General features: G+C 38.7%; 1 protein-coding gene across 1 annotated transcript in view; it reads left to right on the top strand.

Annotated features, from left to right (window-relative positions):
• Positions 1 to 23,894, top strand: part of LOC124289834 (B-cell lymphoma/leukemia 11A-like) — a 71,196-nt gene that overhangs the window by 17,351 nt on the left and 29,951 nt on the right. Inside the window, 1 exon segment of the mRNA XM_046726510.1 lies at positions 21,822 to 22,238. Coding sequence (XP_046582466.1) covers positions 21,822 to 22,238 — 417 coding nt within the window.

Raw genomic sequence — 23,894 nt, 5'->3', positions numbered from 1 at the left:
TAAGGGTTAAACTTGGAATGTGAACTGGTGTTTGGTAGGGTGGGTCATACTGAACAGTTCATTTAAATTTGGATGGTTACATATTTGTAAAAGTTTGAAAATATTTTTTAAAGTTTGATTTGGATTAATGACAAATGAAATCTGCAGTACACATGAAACATTTGAAGCACTTTTTTTTTTAATTCTTTGACATACATTGGTATATGATATAAATGATATTACAAAGTGCCAATCAGTATCTGGTGGATAAAAATATGCAGATTTTAAAGTATTCAGGGTGATGAGAATCTTTTGCTTGAAGGTTTTCTTAAAATAGAATTGAATGTATTGTTTTTGTAGGAGTTGACTTCTACAGTTTCAGCATGTCTTCATGGACTCACACTTCAGTGCTAGTAGGCTGTTAGTGGTGTTATCAGTGATGATGTAGATTGGCACAATGGCATTGCCTTACTGGAGATGAGGTTCTGTCAGGAGGTAATGTCCCACCTCATGCCACATACCTGAGACTGACTTCGCCCCACATTTGGCAAAGTGGCACATGGTAGTGGTTACAGGCTATTTAGCCTGTCAGAGATATCCTTACAGCACTGGGATTACTGACAAAGCTGGGAACATCCAAAGACGTCCTGCACCCTACGACATATCAAGCAATGAAAATATAAATTACTTTCTTGCTGCAAATTACATATGACACTCCAAGACATGTTTTGAGAGAAGCTCCAAAAAATATTGGCAGTTTCCATCAGTGCCAGCCCTTTGACCTCAAAAACTATTTCCCCCTCAACTATTTGTGTTCCAGACAAGCTGGTCCGGTCATGAGGTCTGGCTTGGGAACCAGGGCAGGCTTTCAATTTACTTGGGACTTGAGTATGTCAGCAGTGCTGTGGTGGTGGTTACGTTTGTGGAGGTTGTGAGGGGGTATAGGGTTACCTCACCACAGATGCCGAAAGAGCTGCCGCAGACTGGCCCAAGACCTAGTGGCAGGCTGTGTATGTACGCTCTTTCCTGTTGGAGCAGGGAATCACACCACTCTCCCTCCCGCACCCCCTCCCCCCAGCCAGACCATCACCCCTCCACACTGACTAGACAAGAGGCCCTCTTCGGTCAACGGCAGTCATCACTTTAGGAACAGCGTGCCAAATACTAAGATTCTTGACTGATTAAAGAAATATTAATGTCCATCCACTTCCAGTTTTTGGTGTAAGATTATGTACAAGACATTGGCTTGCCTGGTGGTGTTGAAGTTCAATGCATTGACTGAGTTATAAAGTACAGATTAATAGGGGTGGCAGGTTTGTTGTCTTCAGGAGCATTAAGAAATCAGACTAAATGTTAGGAAGTATTACATTACTGTTTAAGGCCATTGCAAATGTCAATGAATCAGGTTCCTTTCAGTACTAGCTTCTAGAATGGTGTCATAATAATTTGAAATGATTAACATGACCATCCTTGAAAAAGGTACCGGTAATTTCATTGACAAGTAAATATTTTGTTTGATCATGGTCCACTAATGTGAGACATGTAAGGATGAGCTTTAAAAATATGATGACATGCAAGTCATGTGACCTGAACAGAGACCCACCCTTTTCTGTAGGTGATCTATGTGTGGGTATTATGTAGGGACACTAAGCATGACCCAACATGTTGATCCGAGATTATGGAAATGAAACAGCCGCAGGTTATGTCACTTGTACAGCTTGACTGGTCATAGCTGAGATATGCAGGACTTGGGTGGATCTGCTGACATTGGCTAGTCAAATTTACTGGACTTATTTCACCGAATTCAGAGTTGTATATGTATCAAGTTACACAATGTGCCTTTGAAAAAGTTACAAAGCAAGAGATGCATAAATAGGACTTCATTGTTGATGTGGGTGGTATTTGCTTGTTGTGATTTTTTAGAAAGTTTGTAGAGTTTGTGGGATCTTGTCATGGTGGTTTGAAATGTTGAGGGAGGAGCCCGACCTGTGGAAGGCCTCTTCATACTGGGTGACATTATGTGGGAGTTTGAGCCATACTTGCAGCCTGGTACCAAGTCTGTGATGGAATCAGGTCAAGGGAGAGAGGAAGTGACTGGCATTCCATGTCACCCTAACACATGAAATGCATCGTCCCCTTCCTAGCACACACCACCAGTAGTCCCAGCAGCAGGGTAGGGTCCACTACAGGCTAGGGGAGATAGGCATGTCATGTGACCTGTAGACCATGTGACACTTCTTTTGTGAATGAGATGGAATTGGCCGATAAGCTTTGTGACTGACAGACCATGTGTCACAGTGTATGGACCATGTGTCATTCTGCACAGACCATTTGTCCTTCAGTACAGATCCACACTTTACAGTTTCATTCTGTACATACCATGTGTCATTCTGTACAGACCATTTGTCCTTCAGTACAGACTCACACTTTACAGTTTCATTCTGTACATACCATGTGTCATTCTGTACAGACCATTTGTCCTTCAGTACAGACTCACACTTTACAGTTGTCACACTTTCATTCTGTACATACCATGTGTCCTTCAGTACAGACTCACACTTTACAGTTTCATTCTGTACATACCATGTGTCACGCTGTACAGACCATTTGTCATTACAGTCCTTATGTCATTCTGTACATGCCAGGGGTGGCTGGGTAGCCTTGGGGTTAAAGCATAATTGCTTGTCACACCGAAAACCCGGGTACGATTCCCCACATGTGTGAAGCCCATTTATGGTGTCCCCTGCCTTGATATTGCTGGAATATTGCTAAAAGCGGCGTAAAACTAAATTCACTCACTCACAGTACATGCCATGTGTCATTCTGTACAGACATGTCATGTGACACATGCACTAGCATAGTGTCAAGGCTTTCCAGTAAGGAACGAGACATATAGGTTCAAAATACAGAACACAGGTGACCAGAACACAGGCCAAAGGTTGTGTATGTATGCCCTAGAAAATCTCTCTAGACAGGGGGCATAATGTCTGACACTTGAAAATGTATACATTCACATTGCCTATCATTTATGAATTGTCCTTACTCCATCCAGAGTTGTTTGTTTCATTATATCCTGACTACGATGATTCTTTAAATGCCAGCAAAGTTTAATAATATGTCAAGATTTTTAATCTAATGCCCCTTCATGTGACAATCCACTAGAGTATGCCGAGATCATTTGTGGGTTTATTGGTTACACATTGGGCTATGGAAGGGAAGCCTTGGCAGGAATTTCCACCCATGCAGTCATGATGTATTTCACAGTGAAGTGAGACGAGAGTACAGAGTTGTCTCCCCTGGCCCTTTGAGCTTTCCTTTAGCGTGGGTTTGCACTGCGGGTAACAGGCTCTAAACGCTGTAGTGTTTATAAACTGAATTACAGTTGGCGAGAGTGAGCCACTTGGGTTTATTCAAACATTGCATAAGAATTCATCCATTATGGTGGGTCAGAGAGGAAGGGTAAAAATTGTCCAGACATACCAAGTCCGGACTTTGATGGAATTGAATTTGTGATTGTTGTGATGGCGGCTTAATGATTTGCTGTTGACATCAAGTTAGGCTGATGTTTCCTTTAACCAAACAGATATGTTAGGTTAAATAATAGCAGGAACACTGACATTCTGTTCAGGCACACATCATACTCAGACACTACTTAATCTCATTAAACTTGAATGGAAAGCGATAGTTGAAAATTATAATGAGAGGAAAACAATTTTAAAAATAAATTTCAAATCAAGCTTATTTTTGTGAAAGGAAATGGAAGTTAAGATCTACATATTGGAATGGTAGAAATTATGGTGGAAAATAGTTTGAATTCAGGGAGTTGATTTTAGTACTGCCATATTGAATAAAGTATACAGCACACAAATTCTGATTTGTTTTTGCATTATCAATGTGTACCTGTTGCTAGTAGACAGCAGGTGCTTTTGTCTACTAGCGACAGGTGTGTTCACAGTGGTCAGGCAGAAACAGCTTGCTGTAACTTACCTGTCGCCAGGCTCTGTACCCACTATGTTATACTAGCCAGTATTCACGTACTATTCAGTATTAAAACCTATAGTATCTCATGAATGATTAATTCCATCTAATTGAACAGGTATTAATTTAAAAAGTATGTAATTTATATCTGAATTGTTTTATTCAAAATTTGGATTGATCTTCACAATACTTTCCTGGTTGGTTAATTGACGTCATCATTTTTTAAAAACTATTTCCATAAAGATGGTGGCCTACTGAATTCTTCATGAATGACTTTTGTTTTTATAAAGACCAACATTATGTATTCATTTATATGGTTATTGTTTCAGCTGTTTTAAATGTATAAAGGGTCAACCCTGGAATCATAATGTTACATTTCTTGTGAACATAATACATACTTGAGAATATGGAATTTAATAAGAATAGAAATTTCTGAAAAGAGAATTTTTTTTAATTCAGAGTTCATTTTCAAATTTCATGTAGCTTACTCAAGTTGAACACTGATTGGATAAAACATTTACTTTGTTAATTAAAATTCCACAATAAATTTTGCTGTCTCTCCCCAACCTGAAGTTTTTAAGGACAATTACAGATGAATACCATTTTACCATGAGTTTAGTTCATGTTAATTGTTTTGGTCACTTGTGATAAAGTGTGAAATTATTTTGAATTACTCATGATTGCTGAAACATTATTCTTAATCATTCCATACAAAAGGTTATGTATATTAAACATATTTTATTCATAGGTTAAATAATCAGTAATACTCTTGTTTTAATGCTCTTTGTTCTGTGATAATTGTTTATTTCTTTTACATCTTGGCTAGAGGTGCTCAATGTCCAAATGTCAAGTGAGTGTTCAAGAAGGACATCACAACTACTGTTAGGGATGATGAGTCAGTTGTTCACTCAGTTGTACAGCATTTCTCTACTGATACCATGTTGAGGTTCAAAATATATCAGTCACATGGAGCAGAGAATGCAAATGTCTCGCACCTATGATTTTTGTATTCTGCAACAGTGAGCTATTTTGTCATTGACCATATATTTGATGAATTAAAAGTAATTTAATTTTGGCAGATAAAATTAATAAAGCAGGGGTAATTGGAACCATTGAGATTTAAAATTTTAATAAATAGCTGATGTGCGTGATGCTCTGGTGTTAGTCATTGGTCATTTCTGTTGTCCTGAAGACCCCCCATGAGCTGAGGTCATTGCTGGACCAGATAATTGGTATTTAACCTTATTGGCTGCCAGTCCATCAAGGCAGATTATGTCCACGTTTGACCTTTCACCTCCCATTGTCCATGTCCCCAACTGACCTGAGATGGTCATTTGTGCAGCCAAGGCTACATGCTAAGCCCCTTTCAGGTCCAGCAGGATTCAAATGATTGATGGCCGATCCACTGCCCAGTCCCACCCACTGGTGGTGGTCAGTTCTGATTACAGCTCAGCCACTGGCAGGCTGGCTGTCCTGTCCAATCAGTGAGCTTGTCCTTTGTCCTATCAGGCGTGAACACTACCTTGGCCATATGTCCTTGATCTGTCCTTTATATCTCCAGCATGTTCAAACTGTTTGTAGAGTCAACATCTACCTACAGTGTTTGAAATGGCTATCTTCCTTGAGTGGAGATGACAAGATCCTCTTTTGTTGCATTTAAAAATTGTATATTAAAAAATCTTTGTCTAAACATTTCACCACTTGATATTCCAGGATTGATCAGGATCTATTGACTTCAAGTTGTATACTTTGAGATATTATGAACTATTGGATTTCTTTGGATCTTAACTTTTACCTCTAGAAAAATACAAACTAAATTGTTAAGGTATCAGTGTTAACTTCATTAGGCCAATCATTGAGTGCCCTCAGCCACTGGTCCACCTCCATCTGTGCCATGATCCAAGCATATGCCTTCCCACCTAGGTCTCTCCTCCTATGAACCATATCCCACTTCTCATTGGTTGGTTGCAGTGGTCAGTCTCCTTGTTAACTGCCCAGCAGGGAATCTCCAGCCCTCCACCTCACTGGCCAGTTGGTTGTTATTGTCCAGCCTCAATGACCATAAGGCTCCAGCCATTGTCCAAGCAGCTCTCCTTCACCCGCCTCCAGTCTTGTATTCCCTCGTCAAATGAATGACCAGTGATAATGACCACCCTTTACCTGTAATTACCTGCCCATATAACGCTTCTCATACCCCCAAGTGACATTTCACACACCTACTTAATCACTGGTCCAGCCCACTTTAGTTAGGGTCAGCTCAGGTGAGGCACCTCAGCAGGGATTCCGAGGCTTTTTTAACATGTATTATCAATGTTTTGTGGAAAATATAATGCGGAAAATGTTTCCCTTTGATTCATGCCACACATTGTGTATTAACAATATTTCCCTGAACACTATCTCCATTTTAGACAAATTATGAAAAATGATTTTCTGACAAAAAACAATAGCTTCTGAAATTATTTCATCACAGAGTGTAGATTGGAAAGAATTCTGAAAGGCATTTTGTATTCATAGATCGGAACAGCTCTTGATCTGTTCCCTTGATAAACAGGGTGAGACACAAGGGTTTTGATTAAATATAACTTGGATGTAAATACCGATAATTACTTCAGTGTATTTGGGCTACAACCAGTACCTGGAGAGCGGAAGGTTAGAGTTCGATCCCGACCGCGTCATACCAAAAAGACGTTAAAATATGGTACTTGTTGGTCCCTGCCTGGCGCTTGGCATTAATGGGTACAACAAGGACTGGTCGGCTCGGAGTCAGTATAATGTGTCTGAGATGGGTATTCATGCTTCACTGCGGCATGGTATCTCAGTGGGCTAGCACTATAAAACCAGCTTAAGTCTAGGCTAGTACAAGCAGCCGCACATACACATACACACGCATGCGAGTCGTCATATGAGCGAAATATTCTCAAGCACGACGTTAAACCCAATTTCACCACACCTCACCTGTAGCTCCATGCAGGTGTATGTTCATGACGAATATCATGTTGTAACATGTCGAGGTTGTAATGGTGTGCTGATTGAAGATTGTCTCATTACTTGATGAACTTGCTTGATGTAGTGGACCACAACAAATACCTTCATCTATGGATGGAAGTCTATTCAAAAGCAATTGTTTTGCTATGCTTGACTGCATGAATTTCTTTATTTGTATAAATGATATACACAACTTCGGTTTCATTCATTATAATTAAAGAAAATAGAATTTATTTATATGATCAAAGTGATGTAGAGAAATTTCAAATTTCATGTATGTGCGTGTTTTAAATGAAGATAGTTTTCTTTTATTATAAAATATGAAAATTTTGTTGATGAAAGGAATGTTTGTTTGTAGTCAATTCACTAAACAAATATGATAAAAAAAAATCATCTGTTTGTGAACATAATTGGGGGTATTGATATTTGCCTGAACAAGTTGTGTTCTGAATTATCCCAAGCAAGACTACATATGCATGCATACATGGACATGGTTTGCTGCAGAACCTGTGTTTCTGGTCCTCCATCTTGGTTTTCAAGTTAGCTGAAGTCTTCTGCTTGGTCCTGTATCTGGAATATATGTGCTGATATATTGAAAAAAGTAGGGCGACATGAATATTTTGGGGGCCATTTCTGTACTGAAGACTGAGCATACAAAATGGCAGAGATGTTTCACAAATATTCATGGTCCCTAACTAATTTTGTTCAGTATGGACTTACATTCCATAATAGTAGAGGCAGCGAATGATATATTTAAAGTAATTAGTTTATTTCCTTCTCATATTTACAACCCCAACTCTAGTTCCCCTGATCATCTGTGGTGCCATCCCATTGGCACTCCAGAAACCCATTTGTGTGTGTTTTAAAGTCCTAGTTGGTCCCAATGTATGTTTCTCGGCTTGCCAGCACCATTCCTATGGTCATTAATTTAATGGTATTAGTAAATGTCTGAGACCGGCATCACTTTGGTTTTTCCTGCTCTGTTTAGCTGTTGCAGATGATGAGACTTGAATAGATTTAAGAAGTGGTGTTAAACAAAATTCACTCACTAAAATTTCCACTAAAGTTTATAGAGAATTGCAGCTTAGTTGTTCTGGTCTGGATAGTATGGACACTGATCAGATATATTTTAAATTTCTCAATATCTGACCATCCCATCCTACAATGAGCAGCCTTTAGTAAGAGCTGACGTTACATCTCAATGTGGGATGGACTAAACAGTGTAAACGGTTGTCAGTTTGGTCTAAACAACAACTGACATCATTTGGAAACTAATACCTGGGTGCTTTGACCTACATGTCCATTTTGAATAATTCATGTCATGACAGACAGGTATTGCATGGATGACTGAGTTGCATAACTTGTTCATTGTGGTTGAGAGGAAGAGCAGACGTCAATACATCAGCTAACAAGGTTCAGTGGTTTGTCAGCCTCTGTACTTGACCCATGTCTGGATGCTGAAATGCTCCCTCGAGACAGTCTGTGGGATAGTTCAGTGGCCTTTCAGTCCTTGTATTTGTTTTGTATAACTACAAGCAACGGTGAATGTCCATTCAGACTGTGCAACAATGAACATCAAACACTGAAGTGATGACTATCCTTCATGCCAAATGGCCACTGTGGGTCTGGCCTGTTTGAGGGGTTGCTTGTCCTTGTGGGTTGTGTATGTTTTGTCTTGCATAACTAAAACAACGTATGCCGTGAATGACCCTGACAGGATTTGCTGTCTGGGCAGCTGACTATGCAACGACTATGCCACGTATCGCACCAGGGCAAGCAGTTGGTGGCAGCGGTGAAATACTTGTCGCCATGGCCGTTGCGGCGGAGTGCACAGATATTGACCAAACCGGCCAGTCTAGCATATCGTCAGAGCAGCTTAGTTGTGATCTAACAGTGACGACGGCTAGCTCTATAAATAATTGACCGGTTTTATACAATATGCGGTGTCTTGAGGTGTCGCTTGAAAATGCTAGCTTACTGGTTTTATAGGGTGGCGTTGTCAGCAGTGGCGATGGTTTGGGTCCCACTATTATGTCACATTGTGTATGTTTGCTGAGGGAGGGTAAACAGCCCGCAACTATAAGGTGAGGAAGCAGAGAGGCCCGCTGTTTGCCCATTGTATCAGTGGTTAAATTAGACCCTAATCCCGTCACCCACACCACAAAGGGCCATAACTCTCGCACACTGGACCTCTGCCTAGATAAATGTCTCAACTCACTGTATAAACCCTGGTGTTTGTCTCTTTTTTAAAAGGATTTTACCCTAAATGCCGAACATTTCAAAGCTTTTAAACCTGTTTTCTTTTAAAACTTTTTTTCTACCTGAAAATTGGTGGGCCGTATGTGGGCCTATGTTGAAATACGTGTGAAAAGGGAATTGTGTTTTTGTTTACCTGTGGGGACAAGCAGTTCATTATGAGGGTGACAAGACCTCATTCCATTCACAATTAGGTAAATCTTGACTTGGGGTGAAAAACGGGGATCAAACAATGCTGAAGAGCATTATTTAGACTCCATTTTGAAGTATGATATGTCACAGTGACATTGGTGACGGTGGATGTTTCATCTTTCATTAATAATTGATTCACTTTAATAACTTGAGTTATGTAGGGCAGCCACAGACATTAAAAGACAAGCAATTATGCTTTGAACTCAAACGTTTTTATGGCTTGGATGTATTTTTGCTGACAGTGTATTTTCAGAGGTACTTCAATTTTTTTTTGTGTGTAAAATTCTGGAAAGACAATATGATATGCTAATGTTTCAAAAGACCTGTAAATTATTGTATTATTTGAAAAAGAGTCCCATCAGCAGATCTAACACACAGCAATTCTGACACTTAAAACAATGCTAAGAGCTTGAAAGAATATTTAGATTTTACCGTTTTTAATCCCTTTCGACAAGAAGATCCATCAGTTCCGCCATGTTTTGTGTCTTGATCGTAGATCTTACACCATCAGAGTTGCTTTTGCAAACTTTGCGTAAATATTGTCCAAGTAGTGAAGTGAGCTGTTGGCATTTAGAATGTTGAGTTTGCTACCTTGTTTTCATCTAAAGAAGACTAATGAAACCGGACTTGGACTTGAATCTTTAATGGAACAAACACAACATTCAAGATATTTCATGAAACTTTGCTCAGAGACACAAGGATCTCATGTTCTTTGGCATTTTAAATTTTCAAATTCAACTTTTTATTTTTTATTCTTTTGAAACTTTTTTTTCATACTCAAAAAATACCCAGCTAATTTTATGATCTTATATGAAGTTGGTGTAGCGTGTGATGTCTGGCATTTCAATATGAAAATGTAAAACTACACCGATAACCTGGTAGACATCTGAAGCCCAGCTCAAAAATTGTTCATGATATAGCTCAATGCAGACTTGATCTCATCACTATATGGCTGAAATTATGCCGATGTGACGTAAAGCCCAACTAACTCAGTGACGCATTGTGCACACACATCATCTAAAACAGTTGTGCCCTTTAAAATTAACAGTATGTTTTCTTGGAAATAAAGATAAAAATCTTAGTCAGTGATAAGAGTTATCACCAAAATAGGAAAATAATAGAGTTGAGCAACTTGCACTTTAACTGAATCTCCTCCAAAATCTCAAAATCCACTTTACTATTGATACTCATCTCCAAAGAAAACTACACACCAACATTTGACTGTACTAAATGTATTCCGTCACGCCGAAGAGCCCGGTTCGATTCCCCACATGGGTACAATGTGTAAAGCCCATTTCTGGTGTCCCCCGTCCTGATGCTGATGGAATATTGCTAAAAACGGCGTAAAACTAAACTCACTGACTAAATGTATTCATTAGTTATGGAGCTTAGTAATGATCAAAGCAGTATGTTTTTACACCTAACATTACATATTTTGCCATTATCAAGACTTACGTTGCAAAGATGTATAATGTGTGTAGAAAAAGTTAAATTTTCATGCAATATACATAACATAAGTATGATTAGTTTGAGAACATTTTGTTAATACTTTTTGGATAACATAACCACAACAAAAAGAACTAAAACATCGGGTTTGAAATTGGTCTTCCGCAACCCATGCTAATTGCAAGAGGCAACTAACAGGATTTGGTGGTCAGCCTCACTGATTTGCAGGTTAACGCAGACTCGATTATTTGCAGACTGCCGTCATATAGCTGAATATTGCTGAGTGTGGCTTTACAAAAACTACAACAAACAAACAAACAAAAGGAAGTTCATGTTGCCATGTACTTGTTGTGTTGGATGGAGACACTGGTCAGGGCTTTGTGTGAATTTTGTTGTCATTCATCTAAGAAGTGGATGTTATGCATCCTTTTTGTTTTAATAGCTCTGCAACAAAGTATTTGCTCTATCTGTGTTGATGAACAAATTCTAGTATTTGTCCGAAGTGCTTGATAAATGGGACATAAGCTCATCTCTTGGATGGACCAGTCCAGGTCTTCATATACACCTTTACCTCGGCCTCCCTGGTGTAAGTGTTCACTAATCATGAGTATTATTGACACATTCATCACAGCATTGCCTTGCCAAGCAATCCCCTTAGAGGAGATTGTAGTGACAAGAGTTTGCTGAGATGGACCTGAATCATTTCTTCCCCATCCTCGTCAGTGCTGGACTTTCTGGCTGCAGTCTTCAAGTCTATTCCTGGCTTCTTGCTGCCAGCTTTTCATGGAAATTGTTTCAGAAATGATTTCAAACATAAAATAAACATGTTAACATTCAAACCTGTTGTATTAGTTTAATGTGAATCGAAAAGTCAACAGTTGGCCGTGTCCTGTTGCTTGACCAAGGTCCAGCAGTGACCGGTCATGGTCCGGACAAGCCCGGCTAAGCTTTCACGCTGTGAATGGGCTAATCAAATTTTAATGAAGTAGTTTTTCCTTGACCATTACCTTTGGAGTGGTCAACCGTGGTCACTCAGTCAGTCCACAACAATTGGTTGACCTTACAGAGGTCACACAGGCTAAATTCAAGGTGTACATGAAAAGTGTTGCCTGTGAAAATTGGTCCTAGGTAGGGTAGTTAAGAGGTTTGGTCAGTCAAAATCAAAACGGTTGCTTAAATGTTATTTATTGTCAAAGAAACAGTGCAATTTACAAAGATGTAAAAAAGCAAATGTTTTGGTTACTTTCAAATTTTAAGCTTATTTGGTTTTGTGAGGCTTTTTTCATGGGTGTTAAATCTGGAACATAATATCCAGTAATTCTTAAAGATTGGTTTAAAGTCATCTGTTTCTCATGACAATTTGTCCTCATGGACAAAACATAAGCCAAGCACATTAGTTTCAGTATAATTGAATGGTTGTGTCTAAGCCAGAGGGTTCCAAATTACAGGGGTAATAAATTCCCCCTTCACCTGTTATTCTCCTGACCACCTGTGTCCCGAGCATGTCCACCGAGCCATGAAAGAAAGTGACCTCTGGTGGTCAGCTGTATTTGTCATGTGACCAGAATCCTCGGGCTTTTCACCATATCTTTTATGGGAAAAGTACATGAAACGTGCAGCAAAAAACGGTGGTCAGTTTTGAGATTGACTTTGCTATGGAAAGATGTGTGGTGTGATTATCAGGAACAAGGTCCTGGACTGGCTGAGAAACAGTAAGTTGCCATAGCACACATCCAAGTAGTCATTTTTTCTTTGAAATAGTCTAAAACTTTATCGACTTAGAATCAGTACATTTGAAATATGTTCATTCTGTTGTTGACAATTTTTATTTGAATTTACTTTTTGAACTTTGTTTTTTCAGAATGTCATTTCAATTATATAATCAATTTTGATTGAAAATATTTAAAAAATTATTTTCAAGTTAAAGAGGTTAATTCAGACATACAATAAATTATGATTAAAATGAACCCAATTGGACAACTAATTTTAGTTCATTATAACAGTTTACTGTGATACTTCCTGTGCTCTGGATTTAAGTTTAGTTTGAAATTTCAAAAGTTATGTTTGCATTTATTATGGTTATTGATGTCTATGGCTTAGTTACGTGTGACAATATAGAAAGTTTTATGAAAATCCTAATAGGTAAAGTAGTCTAATGTGACAACAATGTAGTTAACGTGTGGTGTTCATGGACAGTTGTGGGGATTAGACAAGCCATATTTTACAGAAACTGTTTGTGGAAACATGACAAGATAGTCAGACTAGAAGAGGAATGGATTTGTTCCTCAACCTTGAGGTATCACAGACAGGACAGCTGACAACTGGGAATATATGCCGTATCTTCCAGTGTTATTTCATAGGATACTACCTCATCACTTCCAAGGTGTAGTCTCATCCACTTGGCGAAGCATCAGACGGATGTACAAACATTTTATTTAAATTTTATTAAGTTGAAGGTGTTTTCATAGATCTGGAACAAAATGTTGTTAATGTGAAAGGCTGAATTTCAAATCAAACTGGAGGAAATAATATTTACAATTTTTCTCATGATGAAATGTGTTTATGAGTGTGAAATTGTTATGTACAGTTATCCCAGTTTAAGATAAAATACTAAGATGTTATTACTTTGTGTCACTATTGTGACATGGATTATGAATAATAATTAAATATTCATCGAATTAACTAGGAATTTTTTTAAATATGCTTTTAAAAATTTATTGCAATAATCGTAGTAACTTTAATATAAAGTTTCATAATAACTGGACATTTGGTTTGAAGGCGATCCATGTTATTCAGTTGTGTTCCCAGCTTGAGTTTCCGGGAGAGGGCTTCAGGGTTACCGAGCTGATACCCCAGTAAAACCTGACCTAGTGGCAATCTTGACAAACCACAAGGACACATGACATGACACAAAAGGAACATTAATGTTTGACTCAATAGAGGTATAGAGGTTAGCCATGTCTATATTTAATACCCATAGACGGGTTGTCCAACTGGCTTCAGTTTCTCCTGGTGTCCTCAAGCGGAACTTCCAGACAGCAATAAGCTCAAAGTTTCTAGCCTCTTTATCTACATGACTTCTTTGTTCTCTGGGTCACCGGAGTTGGGATGTCGAAAACCGTGTCTCGGAATTCACACCACAATTTAAATTGTTTTATGGAGCATAGATAGGGATAAAAGTTGTTTGAAATGGTGGAAAGTTTCTTTGAATATGGGTCTGTGAAGTTTTCTGTGTGCTGTTCTTTCCACAATCTTAATGATGCTTGAATGACTAAAAGGAACTACTTTTCCATTTTTAAATATAATATGCTGTCCTTTCAAAGCCTGTTGTCCTGAGGGGTTTGAATACTGGGTGTGATAGGTGGCGATTATGACACATGGTTTGCTTGAGGACAATTGTCTTATCGCACACATGATGTATTTGAAGGAAAGATCCTTTGGTCATCATCAAGTTCGAACAGCCGGAGCAGCAACATTTATTGTCACCAAGGTTCAGAAGTGACATAAATGTTATTTTTCTGTTCTAGATATTTAATATAGAGACCTTCAGCTGTGTTTGATACATCTGAATCCTGTACCGACACGTCTTAGTGAAACCATAGATGTTCCTTTCAAGAGTTCTCACTGCTCTGATAAACCTTTTTATTTCAGTAACCATAACATTTTTAAATGTATTTTTAAGTAGTTTACAAATATAGTTATGTTGTTACTCAGATGGAATTATTTAAAAACCTATGTAGGATCAAATAGCTTTCTGACAGTCCTTAACCTTTTCATTTGGACCATTTGTGTGGTAAGCTTGCCATCCATAACAATGTAATTCGAGGACTTGACCTCTGTTCCACATTCTAGCAATCTTACTTTTTGTTTTGTTCATTTAAATGTATAAGGTCTCATGGCAAAGTCCTATTTCAACAGAATTTCAACACAAAGTGACATACTTAAGCATTTATTAAATATGTATGTGTGACTGGCTTACCTATGTTCTTCCATCGGGTCAATTGTCTTGGAATCGGGTATGGAGAGTAGAGGCAATTTACATCAATTTATTATTGCTTAGAAACTACTTTTTAGAAGAGAAGGCATTTAAGATAATTTCAAATATGATTCAAACGTCTACACTGTTCATTTCAAATAATGGAATATCTTAAAGTAAAGCTGAATCTTTAGGAATATTGGTCTATTATGTATTTACGATACTTCTCGATGTATTCTTGTTTCTGAATGATGGTGTATTTGGAGCTGCATAAAAATGAAAGTGTTTGAAAAAAATAATGCTTCTACAAATGTAAGATTTCAATAATTCAGTGATTCATTGATTCAGCTGGAAAGGACATAGATCAAAAGATTGTTATTTATGTATGTGTATGGCTTCATTAGGTCTAAAGATATAAATGTTATTTGTTCTGATTACAGGTCCATTGAAAATTATGGTCGTTTAACAAGTTATAATTTTTTGGTTCAATCTTTAGCGAAAACTTTGCTGAAATTACAGCAATTAGATATTTTTGCATTTGGTAGGAATGTTAAAAGAACATGTTTGCCACTTAAAAAAATTTTGGCATGTAATTTTGTGAAACCATCAGCTGTATTTCTTGGTCAGTTCCCACGCTTACAAGGTAGTTTTCCACAAACAAAGAATTATTTCAGTGTATATTATCCTGCGTGGCATGACTGACCCTCCCACACAAGGCTGATACTGTTCACGGTTAATAAAGAAGGGGCTTATTAAATCTCAACTCGCATTGTTTGTCATACTGACCACGGACTGACCACGGCCCTCGTCTAGGTAGCCATCGATGACAGGTGTCCAGTTTTTTAAGACCAACCCTCTATTGAACCAGCTTGCCAGGTGGTTAAGAAAAATAAAAATTAGTAAGGGTCACATGATTTTTTGCTGCGGCGATTAATGTTCCTCAGTCCATTGGTTGCCTGGGGTTGAACACTGTTAAGGTCAGAGGTCGGTCCAGGTGATGCAGTGTCAGCACGGAAGTGACAATACAAAAGCAGTAACAATAGCCGTCACAATAGCTGCAGTGACCGGACACAGCCAACTTCTGTGGCCACGGCTTGACCACTTGTTGGGGACAGTGGTGGGAATGAGGCTGCGAAACGTTCTGACAGTTTGCTATCGACCAGGGAATAGTATGGACAATTAAGTGGTGAATGGACTGTGTTTGCTGCCCAACAGAAACTTAAGACAAATGACCACCAGAATGAGCTGCCTTCGCACCCTGCTCTCTAATTGTCTGTTTGTACTGGTCACCCGCTGACCATGCAAGCCACCTGTTGACAAAACAATCCGTACTTTTTAGCCATAACAAAAAGGTCGGAAATGAAAGAAAAGAATTATTAATTGCTTCTGCCCATGCCATGGGGAGTTAGTAGCCGTTAATGTTTGCCGATAAACAAATTGCAAACACAGCCGTTCTTATCTGAATGTCCAATCAGTTATGAAATTTGTTATTAATGGACATTTTTAATGAAAGACTTTTTTGTGTCTTTTGAAATTGCTTTTTCTTGAACTTTGGTCAATCAGTTTCATTTGAGCAACTAAAAATTCAAACCCATTTTCATTTTACTGATGGATAGCTTACATTCTATAAGAGTGAGTTTAATTTTACGCCGCTTTTAGCAATATTCCAGCAATATGGTGGGGGGGGAGTGGAGGACACCAGAATGAACTTTACACATTGTACCCTTGTGAGGAATCAAACCCGGGTCTTCAGCATGATGAGCAAACGCTTTAACCACTATCTACTCCACCGCCCCACATTTATAGGAGTTACTGTTTGTTACAATGCGGTGGAGAAGTACTCATGGTGTTCCTCTGAGTATAGGATCTTGGCCTTATGTTTTTCTTCTCAAACAGAAATAGGTCAACTGCCGGAGGGAAAATCTCGTGTGTTTGGCAATAACATCTACCTGTCTGTAATGATTGACAGGTGAGTGACCAGTTAGTGGTCAGATGAAGGAGAGAGGAAACATACCTCTAACACATGGCACAGTTGGCAGTAGGTCTTACCATCATCTGCACAGAAGGCACCATGGTTCTATCTATCAGGCTGTACAGCGGCTGGGCTATGAAGACGGGGATCAAGTGAACTGCTTATCAACATTGACAGCATTGATTAACAGTTACGGCCATTTGTTAGGGATAGTGGGATTTTCTTAAAGAGGGTTAGACCCTTTACTGATTCAAAATAAACTTGTTTTCTGCCAGAGGTAAACCTTGACACAAACGTATTCAGACTTGATGGAAATAAAAGCAAAGATTTGGGGTTGATGAAAATGTATTTGTAAATCAGTCATTTAAAAATTTGGGCAAGGTTTCGTTTTTCGGTTTCCCATAATCCATAAGTTGTAATATATTGAAAGTAAATAACTAAGGCTTTTCCAATGTTCCAAAGGTTTTTCAATTTAGTAATTTACATCTTTCTTTATAATAATTTCAACATTAAAATCCTTTTATTAAAATATTGAAAATAGTGGGTTGTAATTTCACATTATTTCCTAAGGCAAGGTTTGTTCAAATTAGCATGAATACGAATACAATTTGATAAGCTTTAGATTTGTGGTCAGTTATGCTGAGAAAAATATTACTGTAGAACCACCATTTCAAATATATGTATTATGTTCTGTTCACTAGGAATTTATGAACATTTGTCACATGCTGTCACATTTGCTGTGAATAACAGTGACATGTGTATCAATATAACATGTATTTTCCCCCAACAGCGTTGATTATCAAGAAGGAAAAAACACCTAATGGCTGCTGTTTCTCCTTTAATACCAGCTCTGTCATATCTCATGCAGAAAATGACACTGTAATTACTAGTTTCACTGATTGGGAAATGCAACAATCAATAGTTACATTAGTAAACACAATGTGGCCATGCTCCCCCAATGACTAGCCATTGATCCTACTGGGACAGTAATAATAGCAGTTAGATCCAGACTGGGATATTATCATTGTATATATACTAGGTCATCGGTGTGAGTCCTATTTATTAAATGGGTCAGAATTATGCTGACCATTGGCTGGTTTCCAACAAGCCCAATGAACAGTGCTATTGGGAATATGTGATCGTATTCTTCAGCAGGTGTGGGAGATTATCTACCTTAGTGTTGGTATTCATGTTGCCAAGCTGCCGCGGTGAATACAACATAGGTCAGAAATGATCCATATACTGCAGTCATTATGGCCTTATTAATTGATATATTTCCATGATGGATGGAATGTTGGAGCTGACACTTTTGTCATGTGCTGAATCTGTATTGCTTAATTGTACTGACACAAAAGATCAAACTGACCTCATTTTCTTCAATATCTATAGAATTTTGTGTGCAGGTGAAAGTTTTAATATCTTGGGTTGATTAGAATTAAAAGGTTGAGTAGTTATGGTTTAAGTGTTTTCTTGTCAAGTTCATAAGTGGAGTTCATATGTGGTCCAATTTGAGAAGCTGAGGCTGATAGTGTTACTCAAAATCGTATCTGATGTGAATCATGATATGCTTTGAAACTACGTGTCATAAACTCAAAACCTTAACTTTTGTAATAAAGAGCCATGGCCTGCTGTTCATTATCGCTTATCACATGAGATGGAATGATCGCAGGAAAGGTGGAAAAGTTGAAGGCTGTTTGAATCTTGTAGTTGGCAATATCTTTGGTTGTTAGCTGACATCAGCACTTTAAAAGGGTATTTAAATCTTGTTGTTGACTGTAGCTTTGGTTGTAAGCTGACATCAGCACTTTAGAACGGTATTAAAATCTTGTAGTTGGCCATAAAATTAGTTGTTAGCATACAGCAGCAAATTTATAAGGGTATCTGAATCTTGTAGTTGACTTTAGTATAAGTTGTTAGCCTACAACAGCAAATTTGTAAGGGTATCTGAATCTTGTAGTTGACTTTAGTATAAGTTGTTAGCCTACAACAGCAAATTTGTAAGGGTATCTGAATCTTGTAGTTGACTTTAGTATAAGTTGTTAGCCTACAACAGCAAGTTTATAAGGGTATCTGAATCTTGTAGTTGACTTTAGTATAAGTTGTTAGCCTACAACAGCAAATTTCTTGTAGTACTTTAGTATAAGGTATCTCTGAATCTTGTAGTTGACTTTAGTATAAGTTGTTAGCCTACAACAGCAAGTTTATAAGGGTATCTGAATCTTGTAGTTGACTTTAGTATAAGTTGTTAGCCTACAACAGCAAGTTTATAAGGGTATCTGAATCTTGTAGTTATCCATAGCACTAGTTGCAAGCTTATAGCAACTACTTAAGTGTATTTGAATCATATTGGATATGTGTTGGTGGCAGTTAAACAAGGCAAAAACAGCTTGTTATGAGGGATAGAAAGAGACAACACGGAACCTATCAATAATTTACATCATTGTAAGAGCTTGCCATTCTGCTCAAACTAGTACTACTTGTTATTCAACATACAATTGATTAGCTAATTAGATCAACAAGGTAATGGGGTTTTGTCCACCTTGAGTATATCCAGGTGTACGAATGGCAAAGGATCTTGATGCTCTGTGTTGTTCAGTGTCAGTTGTCACCTTTGATTGAATAGGTCTTCACAACTACATCTACCATAAAAGGCGACTATCTTGTCTAAGAGGCGACTAATGGGATCGGGTGGTCATCTACAACTACATCTTTCAACTACATCTACATGCTGTTGACAACTACAACTACAACTACACTGAGCTTCTGGATTGACTTTTGTCTCAATATTTTGAAAATTGCACAGCTGATTTTCATTAACTTTTACAACTGATGTTTGTTTTGTCTCAATATTTTGAAATGCCTACTTTTTTTTCATTAACTTTTGTGATGTTTGTTTTTTTAAATGCCTACTTTTTTTTTTAAATGCCGAAAATGATGAGGGAATGAATTTCTGTAAGTCTTTTTATTTTCAAACTAATGAAAGTCCTTTAATTCAGTGTCAGAGCTTAATTCAGAGTTGGAGGTTAATTTCAAGATTCAGGATATTCACAAATCATTGCTGAAGCTTTTCTCAGAAAATCTCCCATTATTATGTGGTTCCTTTCAGTGTTTTATATGCTAAATTTGACCTGATATCCTGAGTGTATGAGGGCCAGTGAATAATCCTATTAGCCTTAGGAAGTATTTTTAGCTTTCCAAACAACTGCTCGATGTCCAGCTGTCATTTGATATGCATCATAACTCCCATTTATGACCTGAGCATGAACAAGCTGTATATCTCCCGAGAGAGCCATTGGTCACTAACTGTGTCAGCTTTTTTATGACAGTTAATCCAATAAGCTGAATACACTACCTGCAGTGGCCCCTACAGCATTACCTTCCTCGCCACTGACCCATGCAAATGCTGGCCATTTAATGTATATCGGTCAGTTCGATTTGGTCACCACCTGGCCATCCTATTGGTCAGCGCTAAAGTAAAGGCTTTAAAAACCAATAAAGTGGTCGGGCCCTGTCGGATGTTAATCAACCAGTGTCCAAGGGTGGAGAGGATTGGGCCGATAACCAGATAGAGGCTAAGCGATACCAGATATGTCGGTCAGTGATCACTGCCTCACTCCCTTGCGCTCAGGCCAGCCTGACCGTTCAGGGTCAGTTCGGGAGTATTAAGGTCAGCCGTACTGAATATGAATGTGCTGTCCACTCAGAAGCCTCAAGCTGGATGTTAGGCCACTTAGGCAGATGGTCAGTGTGGGCTCCGACCACAGTGGACACTGGTTTATGAATATGAGATGTGGTTTGAAACTGACCAATGGTGATCAATCTTCCGTCTCCCTGAGGTTATTTATTTAATGTGAGGTCAGCAGAGACCGGTGGTTGATAGAGGATCCTCACTTAGACTTGTTAGCAGTGATTTGTGTGTTGAAGGGATGATGAAGATGATGATAGGATTAATTGTCTGTGGTCCTATTTAATGAGTGACAACGGTGTGGGCTTGACCTGACACTCAGGACACTGTTACGGATACCCAGTGTTAGAGATGGCAGATACTGGCATTGGAGATACGGTCACCTAGGACGCACTATGATAGGGACATTGGCTCACATTTCAGGAATAGCTCAAGGTAAATAGATAAAACGCTGTGTCACATAACATCATTTTTTTTTCATCCTAGAAAACTTAGATATGCTTTATTTTGGTCTCGTCCTAAAAATAATGTGAAATATTCCAAGGAAATAATATCATGTTTATTGATATTTTTTCTCTTTTGGTAAAATGCTGATGATTTTTTAACCAGGTCTGATAACAGCTTACTGGGTAGGTTGAATAATTAGTCCATGTAGATTAGGTAAAGGATGTAGAAGTGTCGGGTGTTTTGGGTTGGAAGTGAGTGTTAACTTGGCAGCTATGAGTGAGATAGATAAATTGATTGTTGCCATATAGTGATCTAAGGAACTATGTATTGTTGAGTTCCGGAAGAACATGATGTATTGCATGATAGGTGACATGTTGATATGGTTGTGATGAACCCTGTGTGATGAGACTGTAAACTATACTGACTGACTGAGTATGGCTTTACGCCATGTTTAGCGTATTCCAGCAATATCAGGCGGGGTACACCAGAAATGGGCTTCACAAATTGTAAGCTATAAAGAAACATATTGTGCAGATATTTTTCACAATTTTGAATTGTTGCTTCCTTAAGTTACTTTTTTTATTGGTATTTGTGGGTTCCAGTTCACTTTCAATATGATCTTAGTCTGTCTCACAGTACCTGAACCACATTATTTTCCCTACTGCCTAGCCCTATCTGCAGTGCTAAAGCCCTAAATAAAGCAAGTCTAGATTTCCTCAGGTTCAGGGATCTCTGGTCTCCCTAGGGCTCCTTTTCAATTTAAATGGGCTTGTTTGTTACTATCAAAATTATATATATTCAGAGACTAAGCATTAGTCTAATATCATCTGTGAACTTGTTTTCAGTATTTGAGATGTGTTTGTTTCTGAGTTTATACTGAGGATGTGTTTGTGTCTGTGTTGCAGTGGAACAGGAGAATGACCTGCTGGTGTGCGGAGACTGCCAGGCGAACTTCCCTCTCCGGGATATCCTGCGCTTCATCCGCCACAAGGTCCGGCGCTGCAACAAGGAGAACATCGACTTGCTTGATGGTGTCGACTTTGACGAAGACGATGCAGACTCCGAAACTGCAGCCTTGGCATGCATTGGCTCTAAACGGCCCAGCATTTCCGCCCCAATCACTCGCAAAGAGTCGATTGAGAGTCGCCCCTCGCCCCGCCCCTCATTGGACTCACAGAAAGACCTCAACTTTGATGACAAACCGCCGCCGCCCCTCCAGCACATGGTTACAGACGAAGACGATACAAGAGACGAGGCGAAAGAGAGAGTACCTCTGATGCCCAAACAGGTTGTGGATGCAGAATCCAACACAACGTTATCAGGTGAGTGTTCGCTCATTCTTACTACCTTTGTCGTGAAAAATGTTCACAACTTGGACATGTCGGAGATGTAAATTTAGTTCCATAACCATTAGGATTCGTCACTGTTGGCCATTGTTACTGAACATCTTTGGTTTGTCTACACCAGGTTTAATTAATAGATTTTTCTGAAGCAACACAGACCCATGAAGATCCGGGTGTAAGAATTGATCTTCAGTAACCCATGCTTGTCATAAGAGGCGACTGACGTGATCGGGTGATCAGGCTTGCTGACTTGGTAACCCTGTTGCATAGACTGATGCTCATGCTGTTGATCACTGGATTGTCTGGTCCAGACTTGATTATTTACAGACAGACGCCATATAGCTGGAATATTGCTGTGTGTGATGTAAAACTAAACTCACTCACTCACTCAGAACAACTCAGACTCTGTATGACTTCGTCCCTTTCACCACTGGTTGCAGTGGTTGTAAGGATGGAGCACATATTGGGTTCGAGATGCTCACTAAGTTCTAAACTTTGCATTGTTACCTATACATGAGATACCAAAACTGAAAGTGAACTCTGTTTTTTTTCTACATGATTAGATTCCGTAATTTACTTAGTAAATAGCCCAGTAATGATCTAAAGAAATGACAGCAATACATAATTTATGATGGTAATAGCACTTAGTAGTAATAACACTAGGCCGTGTATAAGCAATCAATTGACTGGCTTGGAAACAGCCATTTCGTGTGATGGAGATTCTGTAATTGCTTTAGCATTGTTACTCTTTCAAATGTTGGTAAATCTTTGACATTTTTAACCCCCACATACTATTGTCTCCATGGAGATTAATATGAAATTACTGAGTCAGATAGACCTGTGTTCCTCAGTCCTTTAACAACTTAACCACCAAATCGTTACAGTGAACCATGAGGATATTCATCTCAGATCGGTCCCTATATATCAGACTTCCCTAATGGGGAAGATCTGGGTTAGAATTGGTCTTCAGATCCCATGCTTGTCCTAAGAGGCCACTAACGGGATCGGATGGTCAGGTTCACTGACTTGGTTGACATAGGTCATCGTATCCCAATTGTGTAGATCAATGCTCATGATGTTTATCACTGGATTGTCTGGTCCAGACTCGATTATAACAGACAGCCACCATATAGCTGGAATATGGTTGAGTGTGGCGTTGAACAACAAACAAAATAAAAACCTTTATCCAGGCTTTGACCCGCCACTGGTTTACCTGGTCCAGATCAATCTTGTTAGGATGCCATATGTGTTGCATTTTGCTGGCTTTGGCACTAAACTCACTATGTCCTTTCAGTAAGTAACCATGGTTTCAAGCCTCCAGCTTCTCCAAACAGGCATTGTTACCTTATCTGTAAAACTAATTAGATAGCTTGGACTTGTCATGTTCCTGGGTATGGGATATGCAGAATGTTATTACTGCTTCAGTGTGTGATGAACATCTATGGCCAGTAGTCTGGTATATCCTAGGGGTAGCAAAGTGTGGAATGTTGTTACAGCTTTGCCCTGTAACAGTGTATGAGCTGCATGGTCTTGAAGATGGAATGTTAGCAGCCACAAGGTTTTGGCTAAGTCTGCATAATAACTACCACGTGTGATATAAAAACTGGTGAGTGTCAAGCTGTTAACACCAGAGTA

This window comes from Haliotis rubra, unplaced genomic scaffold (assembly GCF_003918875.1).
Source record: "Haliotis rubra isolate DU_JTF1 unplaced genomic scaffold, ASM391887v1 Scf45, whole genome shotgun sequence".
In the NCBI taxonomy this organism is placed as follows: domain Eukaryota; kingdom Metazoa; phylum Mollusca; class Gastropoda; order Lepetellida; family Haliotidae; genus Haliotis; species Haliotis rubra.
The sequence above is the reverse complement of the archived record's forward strand: the minus strand, read 5'-3'. Positions and strand labels throughout refer to the sequence as shown.